Source organism: Phocoena phocoena, chromosome 1 (assembly GCF_963924675.1).
Source record: "Phocoena phocoena chromosome 1, mPhoPho1.1, whole genome shotgun sequence".
Classification (NCBI taxonomy): domain Eukaryota; kingdom Metazoa; phylum Chordata; class Mammalia; order Artiodactyla; family Phocoenidae; genus Phocoena; species Phocoena phocoena.
The window spans coordinates 8,131,999-8,158,007 of NC_089219.1; the positions used below are offsets into that span (position 1 = coordinate 8,131,999).

A 26,009-nucleotide genomic window follows, 5' to 3' on the forward strand; every position below is an offset into this window, starting at 1 on the left:
GGGCGGGCACGGGGGCAGCCCCGGAGCACCAGAGGGAGGCCCCCGCCTCTGTCCTGAGACGGACTCGGGGTCCGGAAGCACCGGCGGGGCGGCCCCGGGCCCGGAGCGCCTCTCGACGCCGGGGCGCGGCGAACACCTAGCTCTGTACAAGGGAAGCTTTACATATAAATACCGTTTCTTACAAAATTGATAATAATAATAACAACAATAGAATAAAGCGGCAAGACCCGAGGGCGCCGGGCGCGGCCGGCCCCCCACGCGCCACGGGCCCCGCGGCTACGGGGAGGCGGCGGCGGCAGGCGTGGGGCCGGGGGGCGCGGGGGCGCCGAGGGCCGCCAGCTCCAGGCTTCGCGATCCCGGCCCCGCCGCCGCCGCCGCCGCCTCGGAGAGCGACTCCTCCGAGTCGGTGCGCAGGTCCTCGTCGTCGTCGTCGTCCTCGTCGTCGTCGTCGTCGTCCTCGTCGTCGTCGTCCTCGTCGTCGTCCGCCTCCTCCTCGTTCAGCTCCAGCTCCTCCTCGTCGTCCTCCTGCGACGACTCGCCGGCCGCGGGGCCGGGCGCGGCGGGGCCGGCGCGGGGCCCGGGGGCGTCGGGCGGGCGGGGGTCGCCCGCGTCGTCCAGTCCCCGCCCCGGGCCGGGCAGGAAGAGCAGGGCGGCGGCGGGCTCGGCGCCGGGCGGGGGCGCGCAGTCCAGGCTGGCGGCCGGGCCGGGCGCGGGGCCCTCGGCGCCGGGGGAGGCGGCGGCGGGCGGCTCGCCGCGTTCCTGCTTCTCGTGCTTGCGCTTGTGCGAGTCCATCTGCGACATGCCCACGACCGTGTGGCGGCAGCCGGGGTAGGTGCAGTGGAAGTGCGAGCACTTGAGCTTGTACTTGCAGTCGGCCACGGCGCAGTCGGCGCTCGAGCTGAACTGGCAGAAGCCCGCCGCGCTGATCACGTCCTGCTTGCCGTGGTGCTTGCGGTGCGCCGTGACCTTGGTGCTGTCGGTGCAGCGGAAGCGACAGCGCAGGCAGTGGAAGTGCGTGCTGGTGCCCGAGAAAGGGCAGTCGGCGAAGTGGCAGCTGAGCGAGGCCTTGAAGCGCTTGAAGTCGTCCAGCACGAGGTTGTCCACGCGGTCGTGGTGCTGCGCGTGCTTGTACATGTGCGTGCGCCCGCAGAACTTGTAGCCGCAGTTCTCGCGCGTGCAGTGGTAGTGGGTGACCTTGAGCGAGAACTGGCAGGCCGCGTCCTTGCAGTCCTCGTAGAGGTCGAAGCGCCGGAAGCCCTCCAGCATCATGCCCTCGTCCAGCATCTTGCGCGAGGAGGCCGTCTTGCGCCGCTTGCCGAACGGCGACATGTCCTCAATGATCCAGAAGCGCTTTTTGGCCCCGGAGGCTGTCGGCATGGAGATGGTGTTCCCTGCGGAGGGGGGCTTGGTCAGCGCCCACAGTGCACACCCTACCCAGGATTACACCCACGCGAGGTCCCCGATCTCGGCGCGGTGGGCGGGGGGGGGCGGGGGGGGCCGCCCTCGGGGACAACTCCGCTTCCCGTCGCTCTGGGGGCCTCTCCTATGACCACCCCTCCGCCCCCTGGATAGCTGGGGAGCCCCAGGCTTCCGCCTTCGTCATGCGCACCTGCAGGCTGACCGCACCGGCCCGCCCTGGTGGGTGGCGGAGCAAGCAGCTCTGGGGGATGTGGGTGGGAAGTGAGGACACGTCCTGGCGCTAATTGAAGCTGAAGGGGGAATCTAGGTCGGCAGAGTGTAATTACCCAGGTTGGACGGGGGCCAGGACGCCATCACGCACCCGCCTCTAATGAGGGACAGGCCGGCTCCTTCTCCCGGCCGGCTAACCAGTTTCCCGGGCTGCCGGCCTGTCTGCGCCTGGGACCAGCCTACTCGCAACAGGGATGCCGCGCGCCCTGAGGCTGTTGGGGGCTGTAACTCCCCGCCCCAAGGCGCACCTTCTCCTTGGTACCAGAAGGTTCTTTCAGGTCTTGGGGTGTCCCACCCCCAGTGGACTGGGAGAGGGCAGCTCTGCTGCAGGGCCAGGACTGGAGCAGGGGCTCGGCCAGCGGATGGGCTCCATCTGTGCCCTCCCCGTCCTGGTCCCAGCTGCTTCCTGGGCTTAGGATCACCCGTTGCCAGGGCCGCTTAATCCACTGTGTGGCTGTGCTTCCCGTTACTCCCTTTCTGCACAGGCAGCTGGGGAACGGGTGACCGTCCTGGGACTCCCTGCTCCACGCCCCAGGCCCAGCCCTCTCCAGAGTGCAGGGTGGGCACCCTCTGGGCTTCTCCCTCGCGCTGACCCTCCCGGCCCTCCCAGAACCTGTCGGGAAGGCTCAGCCCGGGCACCAGCCTGCTGCCCCATCCATCTGGGGAACAGACCTAGTCCCCGCCTCAGCAGGTGGAGAGAACGAGGACTGTGATGGGCTGGGGTACCCAGCAGGGGGCAAGGAAGGGTCTGAGCCCTGGGGATCCGGGTGGGTGAGGAGTGGCTGCTCTGGGTCGGAGGTCACAGGGCTCTGGCTGGTTAAGCGACAGAACAGGGGCTGAATTCCCTGAGGAGGAACCCTCTGCCTTGGTCCCTGCCATCCCCCTGGGCTGGCCCAGTGCCTGGCAGTCGGGCAGAACGTGAGGTAAGAATGCACGGAGGAAGAGGCAGAGCCAAGGTGGTGACGGCACCAAAGGGCAGGGGAGGGCAGGTCCCGTGCCTGCCGGGCGGCAGGTACAGGGTGGGGCTGGGAGGCACCTCTGCCGTGGAGCACTGCCCGCGGCCTGGGCCTCTTCCTGCTTGGCTCCGGGGCTGGGGGTTCAGGCTGGTGTCAGGATCCTGCAAACCTGGGCGGGTCCCAGGCACCAGCAGCTTTCCCAAGAACATCTCTGCCCCGGGTGAAGTCCTCAGAGCAGGACAGGCTCTGCCTTGCCGCAGGGTTAGGGGGGTGGGGCGGGCATGGCCATCTTGGGGCTCTGGCCAGTCACTGAGCTGGGGTGAACCCCAGGGAGCCCTGGCAGTGATGTTCTGGCCTGCCCAGTGGCGAGCGGGAGCTGAGAGGAACTGTCCTTGGGACAGGGACCAGGCGCTCTGGTCTTGGCGGGGGCTGCGCTGTGAGAGTGGCCCTGTCCTTGACCCAGGTGCAGAGTGGCCCTGTCCTTGACCCAGCTGGCCACAGAAAAGGGTCAGGTCCTGGACCGTGGCCTCGAGGCTCGGCCAGGGTGACAGACAGCAGTGGAGAAGGCATGTGTGAGTTACCTGCGGCGTCCTGAACTAGGGGGGCGTCACTTTTTACTGGAGTTGGAGTGGCAGTGACGGGCGGGAAGCTGGGCGGGCTGCTGATGGGGTGGGCCAGGCCCCGGGTGGCTCCGAGAGAGGCACTGAGCAGAGAGTATGAGAGACAGGGTGGAGAAAAGAGGCATGGCAGGGAGGGGAGGGGCGCCCGCAGCACGGCCGCAGAGAAGGATGGGGTCAGTGGGGGCTGCGGAGCCACGCGGGCAGCCTCGTCAGCGGCGGCGGCAGGAGGAGGAGGAGCCGGGCAGCCTGGAGAGGGCGGGGAAAAGCAGAAAAAAAAACCAAAACAAAGAACAAACAGAAAGAACCAAAATGAGAGACCCAATGGCAGAAGCGAGTATGATATGAAAATCTGTGGACAGAGGAGGAGCAGACAGATGCCACGAAGAAGAGAGGGGAGGAGGGGGCAGAGCAAAGCGACTGGGAGGGAGCGGCGGTGCAGGGAGAGGTCACGGCGGGCTGCGCAGGGCCTGCGGCAGAGCCCAGCCCGCGGAGGACCTCGCTCTGGGGCCCAGGGACCGTGCTGGGGACAATGGCAGAGGGGCCATAAGAGGGACCAGGGCTGGGCGGGGCCCACCTGCCCCTCTGGCTGGGGGCTGTGCTGCTTTATTCTGTACCTCACAGCTCAAGCCCGGGTTCTCTCCTGGAAACAGAAGCTGAGGGCAGAGTGCCGGGGAGATGGGCAGGGTGGCAGCAGGCGGGGACCCACGTCCCACAGAGCAGCCAGCGCTGTCACACCCTGGCCCGTCCTCCTTTGAGGCCACTTGACCATGAACCTCCTGTCCTAAGCCGGACCCAGCACTGCTGGGCCTTGGAAGGAGGGGCCTGTCCCAGGCTGGCGCTCCCGGGCCCCCGCTGTCCCTTCCTGGCCGCCCGCTCACCTGCTGCGGTGCTCTCGTTGCCCACAGGGGTGCTGGAGCAGCTTCGGTCCATGGTGGAGGACTCAGAGGACACGGCACCCGGGCTGCAGCCAGTATAATCCATGTACTCGTCCGTCTCGGTGTCCATCAAGCTCTGGGGGCCCTGAAAGGAAGAGCGGGGCCCTGAGGAAGCTGGGCTGGGGGCTGTGCTGCCCACAGGGGCAGGCTGTCGCTTTGGGCAGCCTGGCCCACCACCTGGAAGCAAGAGCGGGACACAAGTGATGCCCTCTTGCCACCCCGGGTCGCGGAGGGGCAGCCTGCCCGCCAGGCTCACCTGGGAGGAGGGCACGCGATCGAAGTTCTTCCCCAGCATCCTCCGCATGTGCTTCCGGGCGTGGGAGGTCATCTGGTGCTTGAGGAGGAAGGAGAACTGGCAGCCCTCCCGGATGCAGTGGAAGTGGCTGTTCACCTGGTTGTACTTGCAGCCTGTGGACACAGCCCCGCTCGGCCGTGAGCCTCCCCCACCGGCCAGTGCTCATGGCACCCCCTGCGTGTCGGGCACTGTTCTGGGCATGGGCCTACGTGGCCAACCAGGCAAATGGCTTCTGGGGAAAGGGCGCGTCCCCATTGGTGGTGTTCCCGTAAGGAGGGCTTCTAGCAGCCTCTCACCCCAGCCCCAGAAAGTCCCAGGCCCCCTGGCTGTCCAAAGCCTGGCTCTCGCCTCCAGCCTGCACGCCCGGGACAACAGCAGGCTGGCCCCCGGCCCCTGCCCCTGCCCCAGGGCAGGGGAGCCTAATGACCTGTCCACTAGATCAGCCACCTCCCAGCAAGCCACCTCTCCCCACATCTCCTCTGGGGAGCCCAGGTGCTGCCTGCCCCTGGACCAGGTCAAGATGGCTGCGAGCCGGCTGGCCCTCTGCCCTGCCCCGCCCCACCTCGGCTTTGCTCCGGGCGGAGAACAAATAGAGCGAGCCGGACTGAAACGGTGTCAGCAGAGGGCAGGTGAAGGCCTGCCCGTTGCCATGGCGTCTGAGCTGGCCAGGTGTCTTATATCATCCCCCAGCTTTGGCCCCAGCTACCACCCAGAACACCCAAACTGAGTAAATAACGGCAACTGAGGAATCCCCTGACACCTGTACACTGAGCCCAGGGACAGCACAGGCCACCGAGGGTTGACATCTGTTGCCGTGATTCCCAGACCTCTCTCAGGCCATTAATGATTTCTGAATTAATTCTTGAAGGAAAGGTTTGTTGCCATTCTTTTCTGGCGGTTGACTTTTGACTGCCTCATCCTCCCCCTAGGCAATGGCCGGTCGGCTGCAGGCAGCGGCCCCACCTCTGCTCCCCCTGGACCCTGCTGCCATGACCACCTGAATCACAGCAGGCCTTGCATGCAGTCCAGGTGTCTGCACCCAGCCTGCCTGGCTCCCACCTGCCTTCCGGCTTCCAGTCTCCTCGTGGGCAGACTCCTGCCCCACAGCTGCAGGCCCACAAATGCGTGGCTCCATCCTGAGGCGGGAGGATGGGCTCTGCCTCCCTCTGCTGGTCCTGGAGCCCCCTCCCCACAGCATCCCCAGGGCAAGCTGGGGCCAGCGAGCTCCTCGGGGAGGCCTTGTTCCAGGGCTGGGGGGCAGCTTCCCTGCCAAGGGCTCAGCTCTCAGCAGCAGAGTTAACTCCGAGGCGCCTGCCCCTGAGCTCAAGGCCACTTCCTTGCCCCGTGGCCACCTCCTTCCAGGTCACCCCAGGTCACAGATGCTCTGGGCTGAGCCCACAAATGTACCTGCTGGTCCCATCAGATCCCCAGCACCAAGCACAGTGCTGGCCACAGTGGACGCTCAAAAAAGACCATAGCTTCCACTTCCACCCACCCCTCACCTCCTGCAATAGCACAGAGCCTGGCACACGGCTGCTCCTCCATAAACGTCTGCTGAGTGAATGAATGAACAAACCACGGTCCATCTGGGATAAAACCCGAGTGGCTCCAGGAGCTCCTAAGACTTACCCGCAAGGCTCTCTTGAAAAGAAAAGGAAAAAAGAACCAGGCCTGGGTGCCAGAGACGAGGCTCCGGGCGTTTTCACTGGGGTGGGTGCAGTGCTGGGAGTCACCCTCACCCCTTTTCCTAGGCTCTTGGGGTTTTGACTGTTCTCCTGGGGTGACAATGCCTGGCCTGTGATATCGTGACATTTTCCGAAAAAAAAAAAAAACATGGAGCCTGATGTGCGGGGACAAGAAGTGGGTCCCAGGGCCTCAGGCGCCAGAGCCGCGGCCCTGCCACCTGCTGTAGCTCCCTGCCCCCCAGCCCTGGCCTTCGGTACCTAGCCTGCCGCACTCCTCACGCTTGGTGAAGTACTTGAATCCGTTGGCTGCCCGCCGCTCGGCTTTCTCATGCTTCTTTATGTGCCACGGCAGCTTGGTGGTGATGTTGGTCACAAAGTAGCATCCGGTCCTGAGACAGTGGTAGTGCCCGCGCATCCGGAACTCGCAGTGCTGCAGGGAGGGACAGGAGTCAGGGCCAGGCAGGCGACTTCCGTTAAGCTTCCACCTGCTCCAGCCCTCTAGAGGGCTGTGGCAGGTGTGCGTCCTTCCACGCTCAGAATCAGCAAACACAACTGTGTAAAGACCTTTCACGTGTTAAAAAGCAGTAAGTCCCTTCTGTCATTTGATTAAAACATCCCACCTGGTATTGTTTCCATCTCTTTCTAAACCCACGCCCAGCACAGACATCACTAATCTGTCTGAGCACTCTTGTCTGTGTGCCCAGACCTAAGCAGACGTCACTAATCTATCCTAGCACTCTTCTCCGGGTGCCCAGATGGAGGCTCAGACTCCTTCTCAGTGCACTCTACCAGGCAGCCCCTACAAGTCTTGGGAGTAGAGGCCTTCATAATGAATCTGACCCGCCCTTCCTGTCTGGGGCACAGACAGTTCAATCTCTTTATCTGTCTAATGGGCCTATTTTAAAATCCTGGGCCTCTGGGGAAAGGGAGCATAGCTGTTCCAGGACGCGCACAAGGATGCCAAGTGCACAGTGGCTGCCCAGCATACAGTCATCGTTGAGGGTTAGGATGAAATGACAGACCTCACCAACTGAGCACCAAGCCAAACTCCTGCCTAGGGGTCTCCAGGGACCTAGGGGCAGACGGTGTCCTTTCCAGACTCTGGAGGAGGCCACTTACAAAAGGGTGTGAGACACGGAGCCTCGGCCAGGAGGAGCTGGTCCGGGGCCCTGCGCCTCCCTGCCCCCACCCCAGGGGCCGCCCTGCCCGCATCGCTGACCTGGTTGGGACAGAGGCACTGCAGGGAGTAGTACGCAAACTGGTCTCGCACGTTCACGAGGTTGTTGTTGGGATTGATGTGGTCCAGGCAGTGGGACTCGGCCTTGCCGGAGGTTTTGCAGACGTACTTGCAGTTCCCAAAGAGACAGTGGAAGTGGAACTTGTTGGCATACTTGCAGTCCGTTGCGAGGCAAGGATCGCTGGAATGAAACCACGGCCCAGAAGGTCATTGGCATTCCTGGTGCCCTCCCCGCCGGTGTCCTGACATTTGCTCATGTTGGGGTTCCGCTCCCCACTCCCCTGTGGTGTAATCAAGAGGAATGGCCCCTGGGCTGCCCTGCTGCTCAGCAGGACGATTCGGCCAGAGACTACAGATCCCAGCATGCAGTCTTGCCTTCTTTTTAGAGCTCTGATGGCGCCGAAGGGACTGCGGTATGCAGGCGGCCCAGAGCACTGCATGCTGGAACACGTAGTTTCCGTGGCCACACCCCAGGATTACAGATAAGGATGGCCGCAATCACTTCGTGGATATGAAAATGAGCGATGGTGCTGCCAGGCCTGGCTGATGTGGCATGGGCAGTGCCCTGGCTGTGGCCGACTGACAGGGTGCAGATGGGTGGGCAGCCCTACCAGGAGGCTTTGCCACCACGGGGCCTTGGCCAGTGGGAACGTGTGCCTGGCGTCAGGTCCTGCTGAGGTTTCCAGGGTCAGCTCGGGGCTCGGGGCTGCCACCCACTCAGAGAACCTCACAAGCCAGCTGAGTGGTGGGGCGGCTGGGGTGGGGAGGGGTGCTGGGCGAGCCCCCATGGCTGGCCTGCCCCGAGCAGCAGCCCCAGCTCCAGAGCTCTGCCTTCCAGGCTCCAGGCAGGTGCGGAGGGGCTGCACCCGGCTTCTGCCCTGGCTGACAACAGAGCCACCCCCGACATCCACACTGGACCTGGGGTGGGAACTCCAACCAAGGCCAGGATGCTGAGAGGGCTGCCACTTTGGGGAGGTGAACAGAGGAAGGGAAGCTGGGAAAGGGGCCGAGAGGAGCGCAGGTCCCCTTCCACGCCGTGGGCCCAGCCCCAGGTGCTCAGAGAGGGAGGACAGCTGCCACTCAGGCGGTGTGTGTTCACGTCCCATTTATTACTTTTATTGAGAACAGGAAGCCGCACATATCACGATACAGAGTCACCGTTCTCGCCGCAGGGAGACACCACCATCCAGCGAGGAAGGTCCCTCCCTTCCACCCCTGAGAGCTCAGACCATTATGCAGGTGGCCGGGGCGGGGGGGTGGTCCAGAGGAGGGCCTAGCCCCCTCGCCGCCCACCTATGACTTTGCTTGCCCTGCAGAGACTCAGCCATGGGTGTGAGCCACAGAGACCAACAAGGGGACCCGGAGGGAGACGCAGCCCGCTTTGCCGGGCGAGGACCGCCACTCCCGGCCCACCCAGGCTGGTCCTCGCAGCGTCACCAGTGGCCTCTCTGGAACAGTGGCCACTACCTCCACCATCTCCCCCCACCCCGGCCACCTGCTCCGGGAATAGGCAGTGAGGTCTGAGCGGCAGCAACTTTGGCTAGAAGGACATCATCCAGTGATCGTGTCCCAGAGAGGCTGGGGACAGTCGGGGCTACTGCAGGGGAAGGAGCAGGGCCTCCTCAGCTGCCCTTACTAGCACCTACTCCCGAGACACACGGGGGACACAGGGCTCCCGGCTCATCGAGGGACTCACTTCTCCTGGAACTGGAGGAATCCAGGTTTGACCTGGGGCTTGGCGTTTTCTAGAGAAGTCGTTGCCAAGGGCGAAGTGGGCAGGTGAGGCACTGACGCTGGAATCTGAGGCATCTGGGGTATGGTGGAAGCCAGCTGCTTCCAGGCGAGCAGGGTGGGGCTGGAGGGCACGGCGGCCAGGCTGGGAGTGGGCCCCTCGAGAGAGGAAGCCGTGGCCGTGGTGATGGGAGGCGCTGGAGGGGATGAGGGGGCCAAGGAAGGTTTGGTCTCAGCAGCTGAGGCCGGGAAGGAAGCCTCCACATTTCCTTTCACTGCTCCTCCCTCTGTCCGGAAGTGGAAGCTACGAGAGACAGGAGAGCGGTCTCAGGTGCGGGAGGAGAAGGCCCTTCCCTGGCACGCCTGCCTGCCTGCCTACGTATGACCCCATCACAAGCCTAGGGGCCCAGTGTCCCCACCGCATCTTCAGTGCCAGGTGCCAGAGGCCTCCCACCAGGAGGGAAGGACTGAGAACACACTGCTATGTCCTCTGATATTGAACCTGGGCTCCTGGCTCTGCCCTAAGTACACCTTCCTACTCGTGACCTTCCTGATGTGCTGTCCCTAGCTCCTCCCTACTCGGGAGGGGTTGGGTACAGCACGTCCTGGCTCATGAAGCCCGTCCTTCCAGAACCGGCTCCGACGTTTAAAGGTGGGGGGGAGTCTCAGACCAGCAGCTGGGGCTGCCTAAGTGGTGAGAAGAGCCTGGCCCAGGGCTTAGGGAGGGAGCGGTGAGGATCTGCTGTAAATGTTTACCAGTTCTGGGTTCAATTACAGTAGGCGGCTGGGCTTGCTGCTCAACGAATTGTACAAATTAATTTCATTATTTTTAGGTCAAAGAGAATCTACAAATGCAGTACTGTGGCTTGGAAAAGCCTTCACTTAGGGTCCCTGCCGGGGTCAGTGCTGGGCCTCTCCAGCTGCCTCTGCAGGGGCATCTGTGGGAGGGAGGGCTGACGGCTGCATGGGCCCGGCGGTGGGGAGAAGCAGCTCTTACTCGGGGCGGGGCCTGGGTGGGCTCAGAGGACCCAGCTGGGGGCTGAGCCAGTGGGAGATGAGGAAGCCTGCCTTTTGCCAGGCAGCACCTCTGAGGAGCCAGCTCAGCTTCTGAGGTCTCGTGGGAACCGCACACGGGTCCTGCTTGGAAGGCTGCTAGAGGCCTGTGCACCCCCTAGCTCCACCCCGGCCCACCCACCCCCGAGCCAGGCTGGGACAAGTGGGGCTGGGTTTAAACGGGCCCCCGGACCCCCACTCACTTGGCGTGCTTGATGGCCCCGTCCAGGGTGCTGAAAAGCGCGCCGCACTCCTCCACCACGCAGTGGAAGTGGGCCTTGTGGAGGAAGTCACACTGCGCGTTGCAGAAGTCCTTGGTGCCAAACCTGGCAGAGGGGCCGGCTGCTCAGAGGAGACCCTGGCGCTCTGGCGAGGCTGGGGGAACAGCCTCGTGGGGAGAACACGTGCCCCCCGGGACGAGTGGGCGTGGCCCTTCCCTCCCCCTTTGCTCACACGGCAAGCCCCTCACCTGCGAAGGTAGACCTTCCAGGGCTCTGACAGCTTCTCCTGAACCAGCGCCTTCACGGCCTTGCCCAGGAAGGGCGAGGACTCCCCAGCGGGGCTCCCCTCCACTTCTGTCTTGATGTTCAACAGGCTGCCGAGGCTGGGATTGCCCTGAGACATCTGCGAGGAGGACAGGCCCGTGCTTCAGGCTGGGGACCTCAGGACACCTGACCCGACTGCCCTGGGAGGAGTGGCAGCTCTAGGCCGCTCGGGCCTCTCCAAACTGACCAGAGCATCACGGTGCTGGCAGCCGGGAGGAGAGGAGGCCCAACCCCACGCGGCTCTGGCTACGGAAGAGCCCTCACTGAATGGACGCTGCCGCGGGCGGCCTGCGGCGCTGCCCCGGCCCCGTGGAGCTGCCGGGGCTCTGCCACACAAACCCCGGGCTGCTAGGAGCCATCACTCAATCGGAGGCCGAGACTCCGGGCACACACTCCAGCCCAGCTTTCCCCAGACTAAGCGGCTCCCTGGTTATTCTCCTGCCAGGTTTTCAAAAGAAGTGCAGGAGGAGGAGGAAAGGGTGGGGGGGAAACCCACACGAATTCCTTGAGAACAAGAGAAGGAACACAAAGGAGGAGCAGAGAGGGAGGGAAGGAGGCTCACGGAGTGAGACCGAGGCAGGCTCGTTGCTGCTGGCAGAGGAGGGGGCGGGGGAGTCCGCGGAAAGGCTCGACCCACGTGGGCTGTGGGTCTCCGACAGGAAGGAACAAGGGGGCGCAGGGAGCAGTGACCCAAGAACGGAAAAGGGGAGCAAGAGAGCGAGCAGGGGAGGGCGGAAGGCAGAGGGCACGCGCACCGACCGGGCAGAGGCCAGTGGGAGGCCATGGGCCCGGCAGGAACCCCACTCCGTGAGGTCCGGCCCGGGCCCAGCTCCCTCCTCAGTAGTCACTTGTGTACGGTAACCTAATTAATCTTGCTGTAGTCAAATTTATCATGTGAAGGGGGAAAATATATTTGCGATGATGTATAATTTACAAAGACCCTGCATTATCTAAAATAAATATTCTGGAGCGACCTCTGCAGAAGGCGTCCGAGACCATTACTCAACCTGAAAAGTGGAAATGGATGCTTTGCTCCCACTTTAGTCTCCCCCTCCACCTTTTTAAACAAACAAAAAAATATATAAAATGAATAAAATGAATAACCAGGAGTGAAAGAAGTTAGAGGGCTCCGGAAAAGCTTTTGGAGCCCTCCATCTGAAGGGAAAAAAAGGGTGTCAGAGGCTGGAATATATTTCTTCAGCCAGTTCATTAAATTAATTTGTAAGCAGTGGCTCTGAAATTATATCCGATGAAAAATGGCCTCAAAATTTAAATGGTACAAACTCATCTTATTAGAGGCAAAACATTAAAAAACAAACACATCCCCCCCACCCCCCAGCACAGCTTTAATTTCTCTGGGTGGGGGAATGGGAGGCGTGTGATGGATGGTTCTTACCTTATTCATAAGCGAGGATAAAAGAGATGAATTTGCCGGGACTGCGTGGCCATTTGATTCATTACTGGAACACACAAACCAAGGGGCTTTAGCTCAGACAGTACGTGGGACTGGCCCCAGAGACTCACCCCTCCCAGCCGGCCCCTGGGGCTCTGGCCCCGCCTGCTACATCTGCCTGGGCAGGAGGATGACCCCTTGTCAGGAAGGGTTGGCCCCTGGCCCCACGGAGTCTGGCTCTGAGGGTGCTGTCCCCAGAGCCTCCTGCAGGGGGGCAGAGCTGGGACGCCTGGGCCTCGCCTCACCTGGGCTCCTTCAGAGTCAGGTCTAAACTGCGGTCCTGGGAGGCCTCGTGGGGACCTGGGGCGCCAGCACTCTCACCGGGCTCCTGCTTCACCGGAGCTGGGGGGAACCTGGCAGGGGTGGCCTGCTGCCCATTTCCTATGGGGGAGGGGGAGGGAAGATGGTGTTAGAGGGACCGAGGGCTTCATATGGGCACAAGCCGGAGCCCCCTGAAGGGAGGGCGGCGGGCCGGGTGGGCTGGGGCCCCTGGGGAGCCCTGGCTGCTGGTCAGTGGTCCTCCCCACTGACATGATGGCTTGTGACGCTTCTCCCTGTGTGGCAATTCTTCAAGTGATAATTATTGCAAAATTATGTCAAAGTTGTCCTGGCTCAGGGCCTCCTGTAGGAGAAGGGCAGGAGGATGGGGAGGGGGCTGGGACGGGGGCGGGGGCCCTTCCTCTTCTCCACCGACTGTCACAGTCAATTTGTGGAGCTGCCGCTTAGGCTTTTATTAAAGACTCTGTTAATGCTGAGGGAAAGTGGCAGATCGAGACTGGGAGCTGCGCCCCCTCCGCAGGTCCCGTCCCCACTGTTGCCGGGGCGACAGCCCTGCCTTCCACTGAGCATGCCCAGGAGGGGCATCTGCTGTGTCAGGGCTATGGAAGCTGACAGCCAATCAGAGCGGTTCAAACTATGTGACCTCGCCCGTCAAGCTGTCCAGGGCAGGGATATGAGGCCCACCCTGGCCAGGCTGGGCTGGATGGGGTGGGTGGGCGAAGCTGGCGGGGTGTAGGCATGGCGGGGAAAGGCTGGAGCTGAGCGGGCAGAGGATTCGGGAGGCCAAGCAGAACAGGGCAAAAGAAGTTGCTGACAGGAACATGTCCACCGAGCCTTTCCCCACAATCCCCAAGTGACTGAAATATTAATCTGCCCCAAGGCGCTGCAGCTGATGGAGAGCTGCTTCACAGACAGCAAGTGGCATTTTATTAAAAAATAAAGGGAAATGGCCCCCTTCCCTTCACTTGACCTTTCTTTTCGGGGAAGGAGCTTTTTCTAAAGAAAAGACAGTACTTGACAGTCTGGCCACGGAGCCCAGCGTGGTCCCAGCCTGCAGGCACCTCGCCGGAGGCGCGCGGCCCCGGGCAGTCAGGCCTGACACCCACACTTGGGAGTGGAAGGTGGGTCACAGCTGATAGGAGCGTCCCACTGGGAACATGTATTCAGTTTTCAGAATTCAGAGTCCACATTCCAGGAGCTCCCCAAAGCCACTTGCCCAGGGTCCCTAGGGAAACAGGGCTCTGACCCTCCTGCCAAGCACTGGTCTCTCTGGGGGCACTGCACAGAGCCCTGGGTGGGCTGCAGGGACCCTCAGTCTTGGCGGGTTTCGAGACAGTCTCACAGAGGAGCAGGGTGCCCGGGCTCAGAAGCCAGCTGTTGAGGTCCAAGTCTCGACCTGGCCACCTCCCAGGGGGTATACTTGGGGACAGACTATGCCCCACACTGTTCCATCAGCTCCACAAGGCAGGAGTTTGTCTGTCTTCTTCCCTGCCGTGTCCCCAGCACTGGCTTGGTGCCTGGCCCACCAGCGAGCTGCCCTCAGGGAGCACCAGTGGTTGATGAAGGAAGGAAGGAAGGAAGGAAGGAAGGAAGGAAGGAAGGAAGGAAGGAAGGAAGGAAGGGAGGGAGCCACGTCCCAGATGTGAGCCGAACTCTTCTAAAGGATTTGACTGATGCTAATTACCCGGATGGGGGAAAACAGAGGGAGAGAAGTGAGGGAAACAGAAAAGCCAAAAAAAATCCAGAGAAAAAGAGTAAAAAATTTTTTCAAGAGCAGAAAACTTGGGAGAAAGGAGAACCTCTCTCCACGATGAGCCAGAGGAAGGACACAGATGTGACTTGGTGACTCTGACATGGCCGCCAGCGGCCCGGTCTGGCTCAAGTGAAAGAAATTCCAGTTGAAATCCAAGTCCTGGGTCACGCTAGCCAATTTCAAGCACTCAACAGCCATGTGACCAGCGGCTACCATACTGGACGGTGCGGAACAGAACGCTCCCACAACCACAGAAAGTGCGACTGGAAAGCGCTGATGGACTGGGAGACCCTGGGAGGGCATCCTTGGCCTTGACGGGCTGTCCAGGCACGAATCCCCTGAGCATCCCTGTACTGCGGCCACCCTGCCACTTGGCTGGACTCACGTGCCCTCCCAGTCACCTGGAAGAGGTCCCAGGGAAGCCTGGGACTCCGGGACTGCTCCCACTAGGGGCTGGACTAGCGGGAGCCCCTACTAGTCCAGGGTGACATGGCAGGGTTGGGGGAGCCAGCAGTTGCCCCGGGATGCACAGGTACCCCGTGAGGCCGGGACTACTGCTTCCCCTTCACAGATGAAAAAAACAGAAACGTGAGCTGCCTGGGGCGGGTGGGCCAGAAAGAGGGGCCCCGAATAGGAAATAAAGAGGATGGAGGCAGAGACCAGGCAAAGAAGGGGGCAGGGGTCTCGGGGGCAGGGAACAGAAGACACTCCTGCCAAACAAACACCCGCTGCTCGGCTCCGCACCGAGGCCAGAGAGCTCCTGGGGTTGGAGAGGTGCTCGCTTCCCAGGCAGGGCCCAGCCTGCTCACCTGGGTCAAAGGTGGCAGAGGGCTTGAGGGCGGCCGCAGCCAGCCGGGCCATCATGGGCGAGATGAGGCCCTTGCTCGCAGAGATCCTCTCCATGATGGAGGCAGGGGGCACCGGGACAGAGGCAGCTGCCGCTGCGGCCGAGTCGCCAGCTCCCGAGGCAGCCAGAGCGGGTGTGTCGGGGGTTACTGAGGCTGCTGTCCCTGACGACATGGTACCCATGAGGCCGGGGGCACCCACAGGCAGGGAGGTGTTGCCCCGGCCCGGAAGGATGGGGAAGTAGGGCGCAGCGCTGGGCAGGCCCGAGCTGGAGAGGGCCAGCGCCAGGGGGATGGAGCCAGGCAGGCCCTGGGCCAGCAGCCCCGAGATCTTGCTGTTGGGGGGCTTGGTGGCACTGGGCCCAGCCTCGGAGGTGGCAGTGGCGGTGACCAGGGAGGCGGAGGACTGCTGGCTGGTGGGGGAGGCGCTGAGGCTGGAGTTCTTGCTGCTCAGGGCAGAGAAGTCAACCAGGTCGTCGTTGCTGGACTCCTCGTGCTCCGTGTCCTTGGCGCCCAGCAGCGAGGGCGGCAGCCCCAGCACGCCCGAGCCCGAGGCGCGGATGTGCCGGCGCTCGTGCTTGCGCTTGTGGGAGGTCATCTGGCTGGTGGAGGTGAAGGTGAAGCCGCAGCCGGCGCGGATGCAGTGGAAGTGGTTGGTGGCCTTGCTGTACACACAGCCCTCGTACTTGCACTCCTCGTACTTGTAGAACTTCTTGAAGCCATCCTTGGCGTAGGCGTCGTCCTTGATGTGGTAGCTCTTGTGCTTCTCGATGTCACACTTGTTCTTAAAGGTGAATGTGCAGCCGGGGCGCCTGGCAGGACATTGGGAGGCTGTCATGGGGCCTCACGGGGCCAGGGGGAGGCCCTGCCCTGCTCCCACGGTGGCCCTGGGAGGGATGGGCCTCTGGATGGAAGACCAGGCCAGAAACTAAGGCGGGGCCTCCGAGCAGCCCTCTGCTCCTGTTCCTACACCCCTGAGGAGGTGGGGCCCCGAGCCACCCACGGGCCTGGTGCCCTGCCTGCCGTCCCTCCCCGGGCCAGGAGGCCTCCCTGGCTGCCTCCCGCTCACCTGCAGTGGAAGTGCGTGGTCTTCTGCCCGTAGAACTGGCAGTCGGCCGTGCCGCAGTCCTCAGTGGCTCGGAAGCGCTGGAAGCCGTCGTTGATGAGCTGGGTGTTCTTCTTATGGAAGTTCTCGTGGGTCATCACGTCCGATGTGCTCGTGTACACCTTGTTACAGCCCACCTGCAGGGGCCGGGGTGGCAGTCAGGGGAACTGAGGCCAGGCACCCTGGCGGGGTCAGAGCGGCTGTGCTGCTGGGTACAGCTGAGCCTGCTCGGGGGAGCTTCGGCACCTGTAAACGTCCGACTGGGGGCACCGAGGTTAAGGCAGGACAACCCCTCAGGCCCCCAGGGCCTGGCCCGTGCTGGGCGTGGGTCGTCCTCACAGAGAGCCCGGGATACGTCCCCACACAGGCGTGGGAGTCCCATCCTGCAGGAGGTGGCTTGGGGGTCCCCAGTCTGTGGCTCTACCTCTAAAGTCCCCGGGGGTGAGCAGGGCTGGACCCTGGGGCCTGGCGGTCACCTGTAGGCCGGGGACTTGTTTGGCGAACAGTTTCTGGCACAGGGCCTTCCCTACCCCACCCTGGCTGGGCCAAGGCAGGCAACGTTGCCATATTGAGTAAAAACCAGTGGAATCTGAATACTCTTGAGGGCTGGACCGTGCCAGCGTCTGCACCATCTCAGAGCCCAGAGAGCGAGCCCCCCTCTCCTCCTGGCCCAGGTTGTTTCACGGAGGCCATAACAACCCCCTGACAAATACCGGGGGAGGCGCAGGGCTGCTATTTGCAAATGAAAGTCGCTCCCCCCCAAGACCTGACACCTTGAAAAAGCCCAGACTCTGCGTGGCATTAAAACAAAGAATTAAACAAAAACCTCCTCAGGAACCATGTGCAATGCTGCTCTTGGTGTTAAAGGCTGAAAAATGTCGGTCTGTATAAACAGCTCGCTGAATTTCACCCGCACCAAGTATGGCCATGGGGAAGGCCCCACCCTGGCCCACCGGACACTGCCCGAGCCTGAGCCCCTGGGCCTCTCTCCTCTGGCCGTCCAGCCCTGGGAAGGGACAAAGGGAGGGGCCCTGCCTCGGGGGGGGGGGGGGGGGCGGAGGGCGGGGCACCTGCATGCAGTGGTAGTGGGTGCTCTTCCCGTTGAGGTGGCAGCCGTGGTAGTAGACGCTGCAGTCGTCCAGCGGGCTGAAGCGCATGAAGCCGTGCTGCAGGGAGTTGTCCCGTTTCTTGTGCATGTTGTAGTGCCGGATCACGTCCTGCTTGCTCGTGAACCTCTGCCGGGAGAGGGCCTGGTGGGCAGGAAGCTGGGCCTGGCCCCAGGGCCCTCCGATCTCCTTAGAAACCATCCTGTGGGGTCGAGGCAGCCCAGACTGCCCCAAGGCCAGCACCCTGGACTTCGGAGGGAACAGTTCCAAAGGTTCCAGAGCCACGGACCCTTCCCTGACCTCCCCGTAGTCTCCCCATCAGCAGGCCCAGAAGCAGAGAAGATAAATCGGGCCAGGCCTTTCAGGGAGGAGCTCTGATAGATGACAACTCGTTCTGTCTACTGCCACCTGTGGGCTCTGCCAAGCTGGGCTCCCTGGGGAGACAGAGGCAGTGGCCTCATGCAGAACACCCGCACCCACCTCCCGCCTCTCGCTCACTTGCTCTGCACCTACCAGAGGGTGGCTTTGAACGTAAGGGCCGATCTGCCTGAACCTCAACACAACCATCTATAAAATGGGGCGGTAATACCAGCCTCTTAAGGACACTGGGAAGACTCGGTCAGATAAGGTAGATGCCTGTGGGCAGCAATCTGGGAACGAGAACAGGCTGGGAGCTTTTCTGGGCTCTCTGCCTGCCCAAGTCAAATTCAGGTGGCCCAAGCAGAACCGAGTAACCTCGTCCTGCTTTCAAGACGCCCCTCCACTGCTGTGCCAGCCCGCAGGAGCAGGGCTGGTGCCCGTGGGACATACCTGGTAGTTGCACTCGGGGTCGAGGCAGTGGTAGTGCTCGCGGTACTGGTAGGCGCAGTGGATGTGGCCACAGTGCTGACTGCCTGAGAACCTGCAGGGAAGAAGGGGTGGGCTCAGGCCTCTCTGGATACCAGCTCCAGGGCCCTCGGCCTGAGCGGCTAAGCAGAGTCCGTGCCCCTGACCCAGGGAACTGCTGTTGCGGTTCAGGGGCCCTGGGTAGACATGTGGAGGGGCAGAGGTGGTCTGCTGGGGTGAAGGAGCAGAAGCTGAGAAGGCTAGGGCGAGTGATGGGGCCGCTGGGAATCCCAGACCCACTGAGCTGCAGACCCAGCCTTATCTGCCCCGGGAGGGAGTGCCAGGTGGGGCACAGAGGCCTGGCACCAAGATGGGAGGAGGAATTTAGGCCAAGCCAGAAGCCAGAGCAGGGTCAGGGGAAGAGCCCTGGGATGGGATGGGCTGGGATGGGATGCTGAAGGCATGAGCCCCCAAGATGGGTTGCCGTTTCTGCAGGTGCTGCCCGCCCACCCCTGACTCAGTGCTGGGCCAGGTGCTGGGGACTCCAGCTGCGCCAGCCCAGGGCTCTGTTGCTAAGAGGTGTTAAAGGGCTCTCTCTGTTCTGGGCTTTCCTGACACTTGAAACAGTCCAAGAGTTATGAATTTTTAAAGCGCAGCATCTGTTTGGCTTCCCGTGGCAGGGAGCGCGCTCTCCGGCCAACTCCGCAGCCAGGAGCCCCGTGCTGCCTGGCCACCACCTGCCCTCCCAGAGTACCCCAGGCCTTCTCCAGGCCCCAACGCTGCCAGGGCGGGGGTCTCACAGCCTGGACGATGGCCACCGGGGACAGCGCCCCGTGACAACTGTGGACAAGGTGGTGGGCTCAGCCACACGTGCTGCGCGTGGTGTGGGGCTGTGGGAGGGAAGCCCCTCATGAGGGGAGAACCTCTTGCAAATAAATATTGAAGCTGCCAAAAGGGCCATCTGCTGAGGCACTAATAATAATGGTAATAATAATAATAAAGAGAGCAGAGCAAAGCTGAAAAGACAGGGAGGGACAGGGGAGGGAGACACAGAGAGCGCCGGCAAAACTATGGGAGATCAACAGAAAGACGGCTGCCAGGGCACAGCCCCGGCCTTGTGCTGCATCCCCAGGGGCTGGGTGCCGGGGGGCCTGAGTGGGGTGTGGGGGGGGAATCTGAAGGTTCTTCACCTGCCAGTCCCACTGCCTTAAGGATGTAAAGGGGCAGGTCTGGAGCCAGGTGGTGAGGGGGAGCACACTGAGGCCACCTGCCCACATCCCTTCTCATCCCCAACCGTTCCACAGGGGCCTGCAACCCCGCCTGCCACCCCCCCCCCCACCCGGCCCCAAGTGGAGCCTTTTTAAAAAAATTTTAAAAATTTATTGATTTATTTATTCATTTATTGAATTTATTCATTTTTTGCTGTGTTGGGTCTTCGTTGCTGCGCACGGGCTTTCTCTAGTTGTGGTGAGCGGGGGCTACTCTGTTGTGGTGCGCGGGCTTCTCATTGCGGTGGCTTCTCTTGTCGCGGAGCACGGGCTCTAGAGTGCAGGCTCAGTAGTTGTGGCGCGTGGGCTTAGTTGCTCCGCGGCATGTGGGATCTTCCAGGACCAGGGCTTGAACCCTTGCCCCCTGCATTGGCGGGCGGATTCTTAACCACTGCGCCACCAGGGAAGCCCACAGTGAGCTGTGGAGGGGGGGACCTGCACTCACCTGTGGCCAGGCCCTGCCTTAGGGCCCTTTCAGGTACCCCAGTCCTGCCGGGGGTACAAGCTGCTTAAGGGCATGTGGCCTGGACCACATCAAGGGGGCGGGGGCTCTGAGACGGGGCAGAGGGCAGGCCTGGGGAGGGTTTGGAAGCAGGAATGCATGGGGGCGGGGAGGCAGCAGGCACCTTGGTACTAGTGGTCACATGGACGTATGGTCCCATGGTCCCCAGGCATTCCTGCCCCCACCCACCTTCTCTCCATGGCAGTCTCCTCCCCAGGGGCCTACCTGGCAATATATTTCTGGTAAATGTTTACATCTTCAGTGACAGCTGGTTTATCTGTGGGCAATCCGTTCCTGGTGAGAGACACACAGGGCACAGCTGATTAGCAGACGAGGTGGCCTCATGCCCCAAGAGTGTCTGGGGGCAGCTCCCTGCCCTGGGGCCCTGGCCCTTCTCTTGCTCACTGTGTAGTGTTCTGGGCGCTTAGGGTGGGACTGGAAAAGTCCTTAGGCAGAAAACTAGCACAGGTTCAATTAGCCCACCTTTGGCAAGGGCTGGGCCGTCTTCAGCTGGCAGGGCTGGAGGGCCCTACCTTGGGCGTGGATCTGACCTAGAGTCCAACAGCATAGGAAGCCTGGGGAGCTGGGGCCTGGCCGCCTTGCACACAGAGAGTCAGGACGCCGCTGGCTGAAGAGGGGTACCAGGTACCACTGGGGAGGACGCCAGGGGAAAGTGCAGGAACAGCACCAAGCAAGTGTGGCTGGGTGGTCGGAAAGGCCTCCCCGACGCCGAGGGCAGCCCCCTAGATCTACTCCCAGGTTTCTGGACCCGCCTCCAGGAGGGGTGGCTGAGGGGAAGGGTCTCACTCAGCCCCACACATTGATCCATCAGTTACTTTGCCACGGCCTAGGGCTTTGCGCTGGGTGTGCCCACCCCGCCCCAGCCTCCTACCTTCTCTTGCTGCCTTCCCCGTGGCACAGGCTCTGAACCTGGGAGCCCTGGCCACCAGCCTGGAACCCAGAAACCCCGGCCCAGAGTAGGGCTTTCCCAGCCAACCATAAACCGGCAACTGGCCCTCACGGTGGCAGGCAGAGAAAGCCTGTCGTGGGCACGTGGGGGTTACAGTGCCCTGTGGCATGTGTGTTAGCAGACGAGCACGCGCACAGAAGTACAGGCAGACCCTGGAGTTACTGCAGGTTCACTTCCAGGCCACCGCCATAAAGTGAATATCGCAATAAAGCGAGTCACACGAATTTTTTTTGGTTTCCCAGAGCAGAGAAAAGTTACGTTTATACTACACTGTAGTCTGTTAGGTGTGCCATAGCATTATGTCTGAAAAAGCAATGCATATGCCTTAAATAAAAAACGCTTTATTGCTAAAAACTGCTGACCGTCATCCGACAGTGCAGGGCTGCCACAAACCTTCAATCTGTAAAAATACGCAGTTATCTTCGAAGCGCAATAAAACAAGGTGTGCCTGTACCCGCCGTGAGGGCGCGTGCGCACAGCAAGATGTGCGGTGTGCGGGCGCGTGAGCTGAGTCTGAGCGATTATGTAGGCAGAGGAGCGTGTGCGTGCGTGTGTGTGCGTGCGCGCGTGTGCGGAAGCATGTGTGTGAGGATCTGGGTGCACGGTGGATGTGCATAAGGTGCGGGTGTGGGTGTCCATAAGTGTGAGCTTTGGAGGCAGGAAGTGGGCCTCCGGGCCACTCCAGTCCCGGGTGCAGGGCTGGCAGTGAGGGTGGTGCACGCCTTACTTGACAGTGGAGACGGTCCCCGTGGTGATGGAGTCTGTTTTGGAGAAGGTTGACTTCAGGTACTCGGGAGTGTTGAAAGGCAGGGAGGCAGGTGGCTCAGGGCCTGGCCCGGGGGCACTGGGAGCAGTGGGCACGCTGGCGAGGGGTGCAGGAGCCAGGCTGGGGGTGGGCGGAACCTTGGCGGGGCCCGGCTTCTGGATGGCCCGGACGTCATACTTGGAGGGGCGCCCCACCTTGCCCGTCTTGAAGGCGATGGCCCCTCCCATGTCGGGGCTGCCCTCCCCGGGTTTGAAGAGGTGCAGGTACTTGACGTTCTCCAGGTCGTACTTAGACGGCTTCTTGTAGGCGCTCCCGTTCTGGGGCCGCAGGTTCTCACCCGTCTTCAGTTTCTGGATGAAGAAGTCGTACTTGGAGGCACGGGCCACCAGGCCCTGCATGGGGACACTGCTGTGTGAGGGCAGGGGCAGGATGGTGGCCTTGGTCTCCAGGTGCGTGGTGCTACTGGGCAGCCGCAGGCCAGGCAGGGAGCCCAGGGCCTCCTTGCCGGCCCGCCCCTCGGCTGTGGTGCCGTGGGCCGGCCAGGACAGCTGCTCGCCGGCCTTGAGCTTGCGGATGTACTCCTCATACTTGGAGAACCGTGCCCGCTTGCTGAGGGCGTCCTCGGAGGCGGGCAGCGTGGAGGAGGTGGCCGCCTCTGGCGTGGAGCCCGCGTGCAGCTTCTCGAAGCTGATCTTCCCGGCCAGCTCGTCCCTCGTGTTCTGGTCATCATAGCCAAACATGCCAAGGAACTCGGTCATGGTGGAGGCCGCGTAGTCCCGCAGCGAGGAGGCCTCTCCTATGGCAGGGAGGAGAGGGGCCGTCACCTCTGGGAGGGAGCAGGGTAGCCCAGGGACAGGACCCCCCCCCCCCCACCGCCGCCCTGCCCACAGAGGGAGGGGGCCGGCCTGGGGAAGGGTGGAGCGGGACATGATCTATGGACATTTGGCTCACTTGTTAGGTTTTACGACTCTTAAATTAATTTGTTTAAAAAAAAAGTAATTAATACTGGGGTAAAATAAAACGAGTTCATCAATGCCAGGAAAATCAATTTCCTAAATGTTCTGGCCGATGGCTTTTCAGTACATTAAACAAAGTTTCATAAATGTCTCCGCTCTCTTGCCTTGGCCTAATATGAAGGAGAAGTCATTTTACTGGAAGTAAGGCCAGATCCCAACCTGCCTCCCAGGGTGGGGGTGGGAATGGGGGCTGGGGACAGGTAGGGCTGTGAGCCAGGAGCTGGGCAGTCAGGAGGGACCCCAGGGGCTGAGGGAGCCACTGGGGATGGGGTCAGGGGTGGGCCTGGCTGAGCCTGCCTGGAGGACCCTCCCTGGCCCCCACAAATGGACACACAGGCCCCTTATCCCTGGGAGGATGAGAGGCTCGCCCCAAGCCTCCTCAGGACCTGTCCTCTTGGCCCTTCCCGGCCCCCCAGGCTGCCGATGGCCCCAGACAACAGGGCCGACGGGCAGAGAGCCCACGGATGTGTTCACTCAGACTCCCTCAGGGCCCGCCCACCCCAGCCAAGACTTATGACGTAGAGAGTCCTTCAAACCTCCCTGCCACCTTCTGGTCACTTGTGCTCACGCACGAGGGTGGGCCACCGAGGAGAGTCAAGGCCGTAAAGGCAGTGGCTGAGTCTGGCCCATCTATTGGGAGAATCCCCCGAAGCAACCTCCCCACAGGGACATGCATGCACGGGTGCACACTCGAGCTCGCAGCCCTAGCGACCTTCCCCGCCCACACACACACGTGCACACAAACCACTCCCAGCTCCACAGTCAGCTCCCCAAGGTGAGTCTCAGGATGGCAGGGGCAAGATGACCCTGTTCTGCCTGGCGCTGTTCACTGGAGACAAACTCCTTCCACACACAACCTTCCTCCACAATAGGCCTGCGACTCCCCAGCACACGCATTCCTGCACAGAACACTCGCTGAACACCGACCACGTGCTACACCCTGAATCAGGAGTGGGTACACACAGGTGGGTGAGACTCACCTGGGCCCCAGGGCACATGCGTGTTCTCTCCACTCATGTCTGAGCCTGCACACCCAGGCACACAGAGCGGCAGGACCCCAGGCTGGGGGTCCTAAAAGCACGGCCAGGGGAAGGCGTGGCCGAAGCAGGGGTGGGAGGACCGGGACCCAGCAGGGCAGCCGAGGAGGGCTTTCCTCCCAACCACACCTGGAAGTGGTCTGAGAGCGGGGCTGGGCTCTGGCACAAGAGAGAAGCTAGCAGCATGTAGAAAGAGCCTCTGAGCTCCTGGGAGGACAGGCAGGAGGGTAGTCCTGCGGGGACCGGGACGCGCCAGGTGCGGAGACAGGACAGTCACGGGCAGCACCTGGCACACAAGGTGGGCAGAGCGACTCAAGGAACCGACGGACAGCTGTTCCTCTGGGCGGGGTGGCCGGTGGGCTGCTGTCCTGACCTCAAGCTACTTGGGGTTGGGGACCCAGTCTGGGAGGAGTGGGCCCTGGCTGCTAGATTCAGTGGCTCAGGGACCAGGGAAAGGGGCTAAAAATAGCTGGAGGCAGCTGAGCCCTCACTATATATGGCAGAGAAACAGAAGGCTCTGAAGGGCAGGCGGCTTAGAGCAGGGAGGGGGCCAGGCAGGGGTCCCAGGGGCAGCCCAGAGGCCTGCATTCCCAAGCCCATGGTGGGCAGCCTGGGCTCCGGCTGCCTGGCTCCAGTGCCCGGGCTGAGCAGGCCGCCCTGGGTGTCACCCTGCAGTCCCACTGGGCCTCAAACCCGAGGGGCGAGGCCTGCAGCCACGAGGCCACTGGCAGTTCTAGCCCTGCCTCCTGCCATCCTAGCCCTCCACTCCCCTGGGAGGTGCTGGGGCGCTGAAGGGACAGTGGCCCTTGTCCCTGTCCCTCCCCTCTCCTCAGGCCCAGCGCGATCACCTTGCGTCTGGGAACGGCAAGGGCTTTTCCTATCAGAGGAAACTGAAGGTCACACTTTTCCTCATTGATCTTGCAATGTTTGTTAATTACTCTGTCACCGATGTGGCGAAGGGTAATTAAACAGCTCTGTTTATATCTTATATGCATAATTATGTAGCTGCGCAGGGCTCTCCGCCTGCGCCCCTCGCTTCAGGGGAAGGGGATCGGGAAGCGGGCAGGGAAGGCTCGGGACACCAGGCACAGCCTGGGAATGAGGCTGGGGAGCTGAAAAAAGACCCCAGGCCCAGAGTTCCCGTCCTAGCGGAGACGCCCTCCCTCCCCAGGGCAGAAGGAGCTCCTCATCTAAGGCCAAGCAGACACCAGAAAGGCCAACTCTTAGCCATCTCGTGGGAGAGACGTCAGCCAGGGGACCGCGTCTGGGGCAGGTGGGTGTAACGGGATATGCCGGCTGGGTGTCGCTCCCCACATGCATGTCCAGGTACTGCGCCCCCCAATAGGCTCCTCCCTATGCAGGTGCGTGTGGACAGTCGTCTACCCACACGCCGTCCGTCCATCCGTCCCTCCATCCATCCGTCCATCCACTGCTTCCTGAAGGCCCACTGTGTGTTCGGCAGCCCACCCCAGCCCGGCTCACACGTCTGGGAAGCTGCCTTCTCAGGCCCTTCCCTCCTCACCCCTGCTGCCCCTGAGGGAAGAGGGCACGCTCCGTGGACACACACACCACTCCTTCCCCGCCGGACCGCCCTCCTCGTGGGGTTATGTCCCGTCCGGGGCTTAGACACCCACCTGAAGCCTGCTTGGCACTGGGGCCACTGTCATCCTTGGAGGCTGCCCCGTCCGATTCCTTCTCCTCCATGACGCTGCCATCCTTGGGGGGCTCTTCGCCATGGTCTTCCTCGTCGCTGCAGCCCTGGGGCTGCACCATGTAGACGCCCTCGGGTGGCAGCTCCAGACCCTCCCGGGCAGTCCGCCCCAGCACGGGCGTGGGTGCCGGCTCCTCGCTGTATTCCCCGTTCACCCACTTCTCGATCACCGCCCGCCTCTTGTCCTCTTCGCTGCGGGGGGCCCGGGCCACCCCCGACTCAGGGCCACTGCGCACTTTGTCCCGGGGCCGCAGTGGGCTGTCCTCGGCCTCCGCTCCCTTCTCCACCACCACCTGGCGGCTCAGCTTGGCGCAGATGGCGTTGAGCTTCAGGCCGCCTTTGCGTTTGGCCGCCATCGCGGGCTTGCCTGCAGGCGGGTCGGGGCACCGGGTGCCTTCAGCTGCAGGGATGGAGGAGAAGGGTCAGAGGCGTGTGTGCCAGGCCCGGCCACCCACCTCGACAGCCGGGGCGGATGCTCTGCCCCCGCATCCCCCAAGCCAGAGGTCTCTCTCTCCCCAGTGACAGTTCCACCGCCCCGTCCCAAGGCCAGGGTGTGTTTGTCCCCTCACTAGACCGTGAGCTCTATCCTCAGAGCCTGGCACATACTAGGGGGTTCAGGAATATTCT

General features: G+C 62.3%; 1 protein-coding gene across 1 annotated transcript; it reads right to left on the reverse strand.

The window, feature by feature from the left end:
• Nucleotides 1-276: 276 nt before the first annotated feature.
• Nucleotides 277-25,777, reverse strand: CASZ1 (castor zinc finger 1). The gene is made up of 17 exons (XM_065879165.1): nt 25,306-25,777; nt 21,580-22,414; nt 20,108-20,176; nt 18,098-18,188; nt 17,252-17,416; nt 16,146-16,318; nt 15,041-15,888; nt 12,445-12,580; nt 12,143-12,206; nt 10,671-10,825; nt 10,405-10,527; nt 9,114-9,452; nt 7,400-7,598; nt 6,439-6,610; nt 4,457-4,608; nt 4,144-4,285; nt 277-1,391 (listed from the first exon to the last, which is right to left on the reverse strand). Exons 1-17 carry the CDS (start codon nt 25,736-25,738, stop codon nt 277-279), a joined length of 5,211 nt encoding a protein of 1,736 aa, XP_065735237.1. The 5' UTR covers nt 25,739-25,777.
• Between the last annotated feature and the right edge of the window lie 232 nt (nt 25,778-26,009).

Bases quoted from the DNA above. Each gene is read 5' to 3' on its own strand.
- CASZ1 (XM_065879165.1), bottom strand. From the start codon at position 25,738: ATGGCGGCCAAACGCAAAGGCGGCCTGAAGCTCAACGCCATCTGCGCC. The intron at 6,611-7,399 runs GTCAGCGATGCG...CCCTCCCTGCAG, and splicing joins AGTGCCTCTGTCCCAACCAG to CACTGCGAGTTCCGGATGCG. The intron at 4,286-4,456 runs GTGAGCCTGGCG...TCTTCCTTTCAG, and splicing joins ATCGCGTGCCCTCCTCCCAG to GGCCCCCAGAGCTTGATGGA.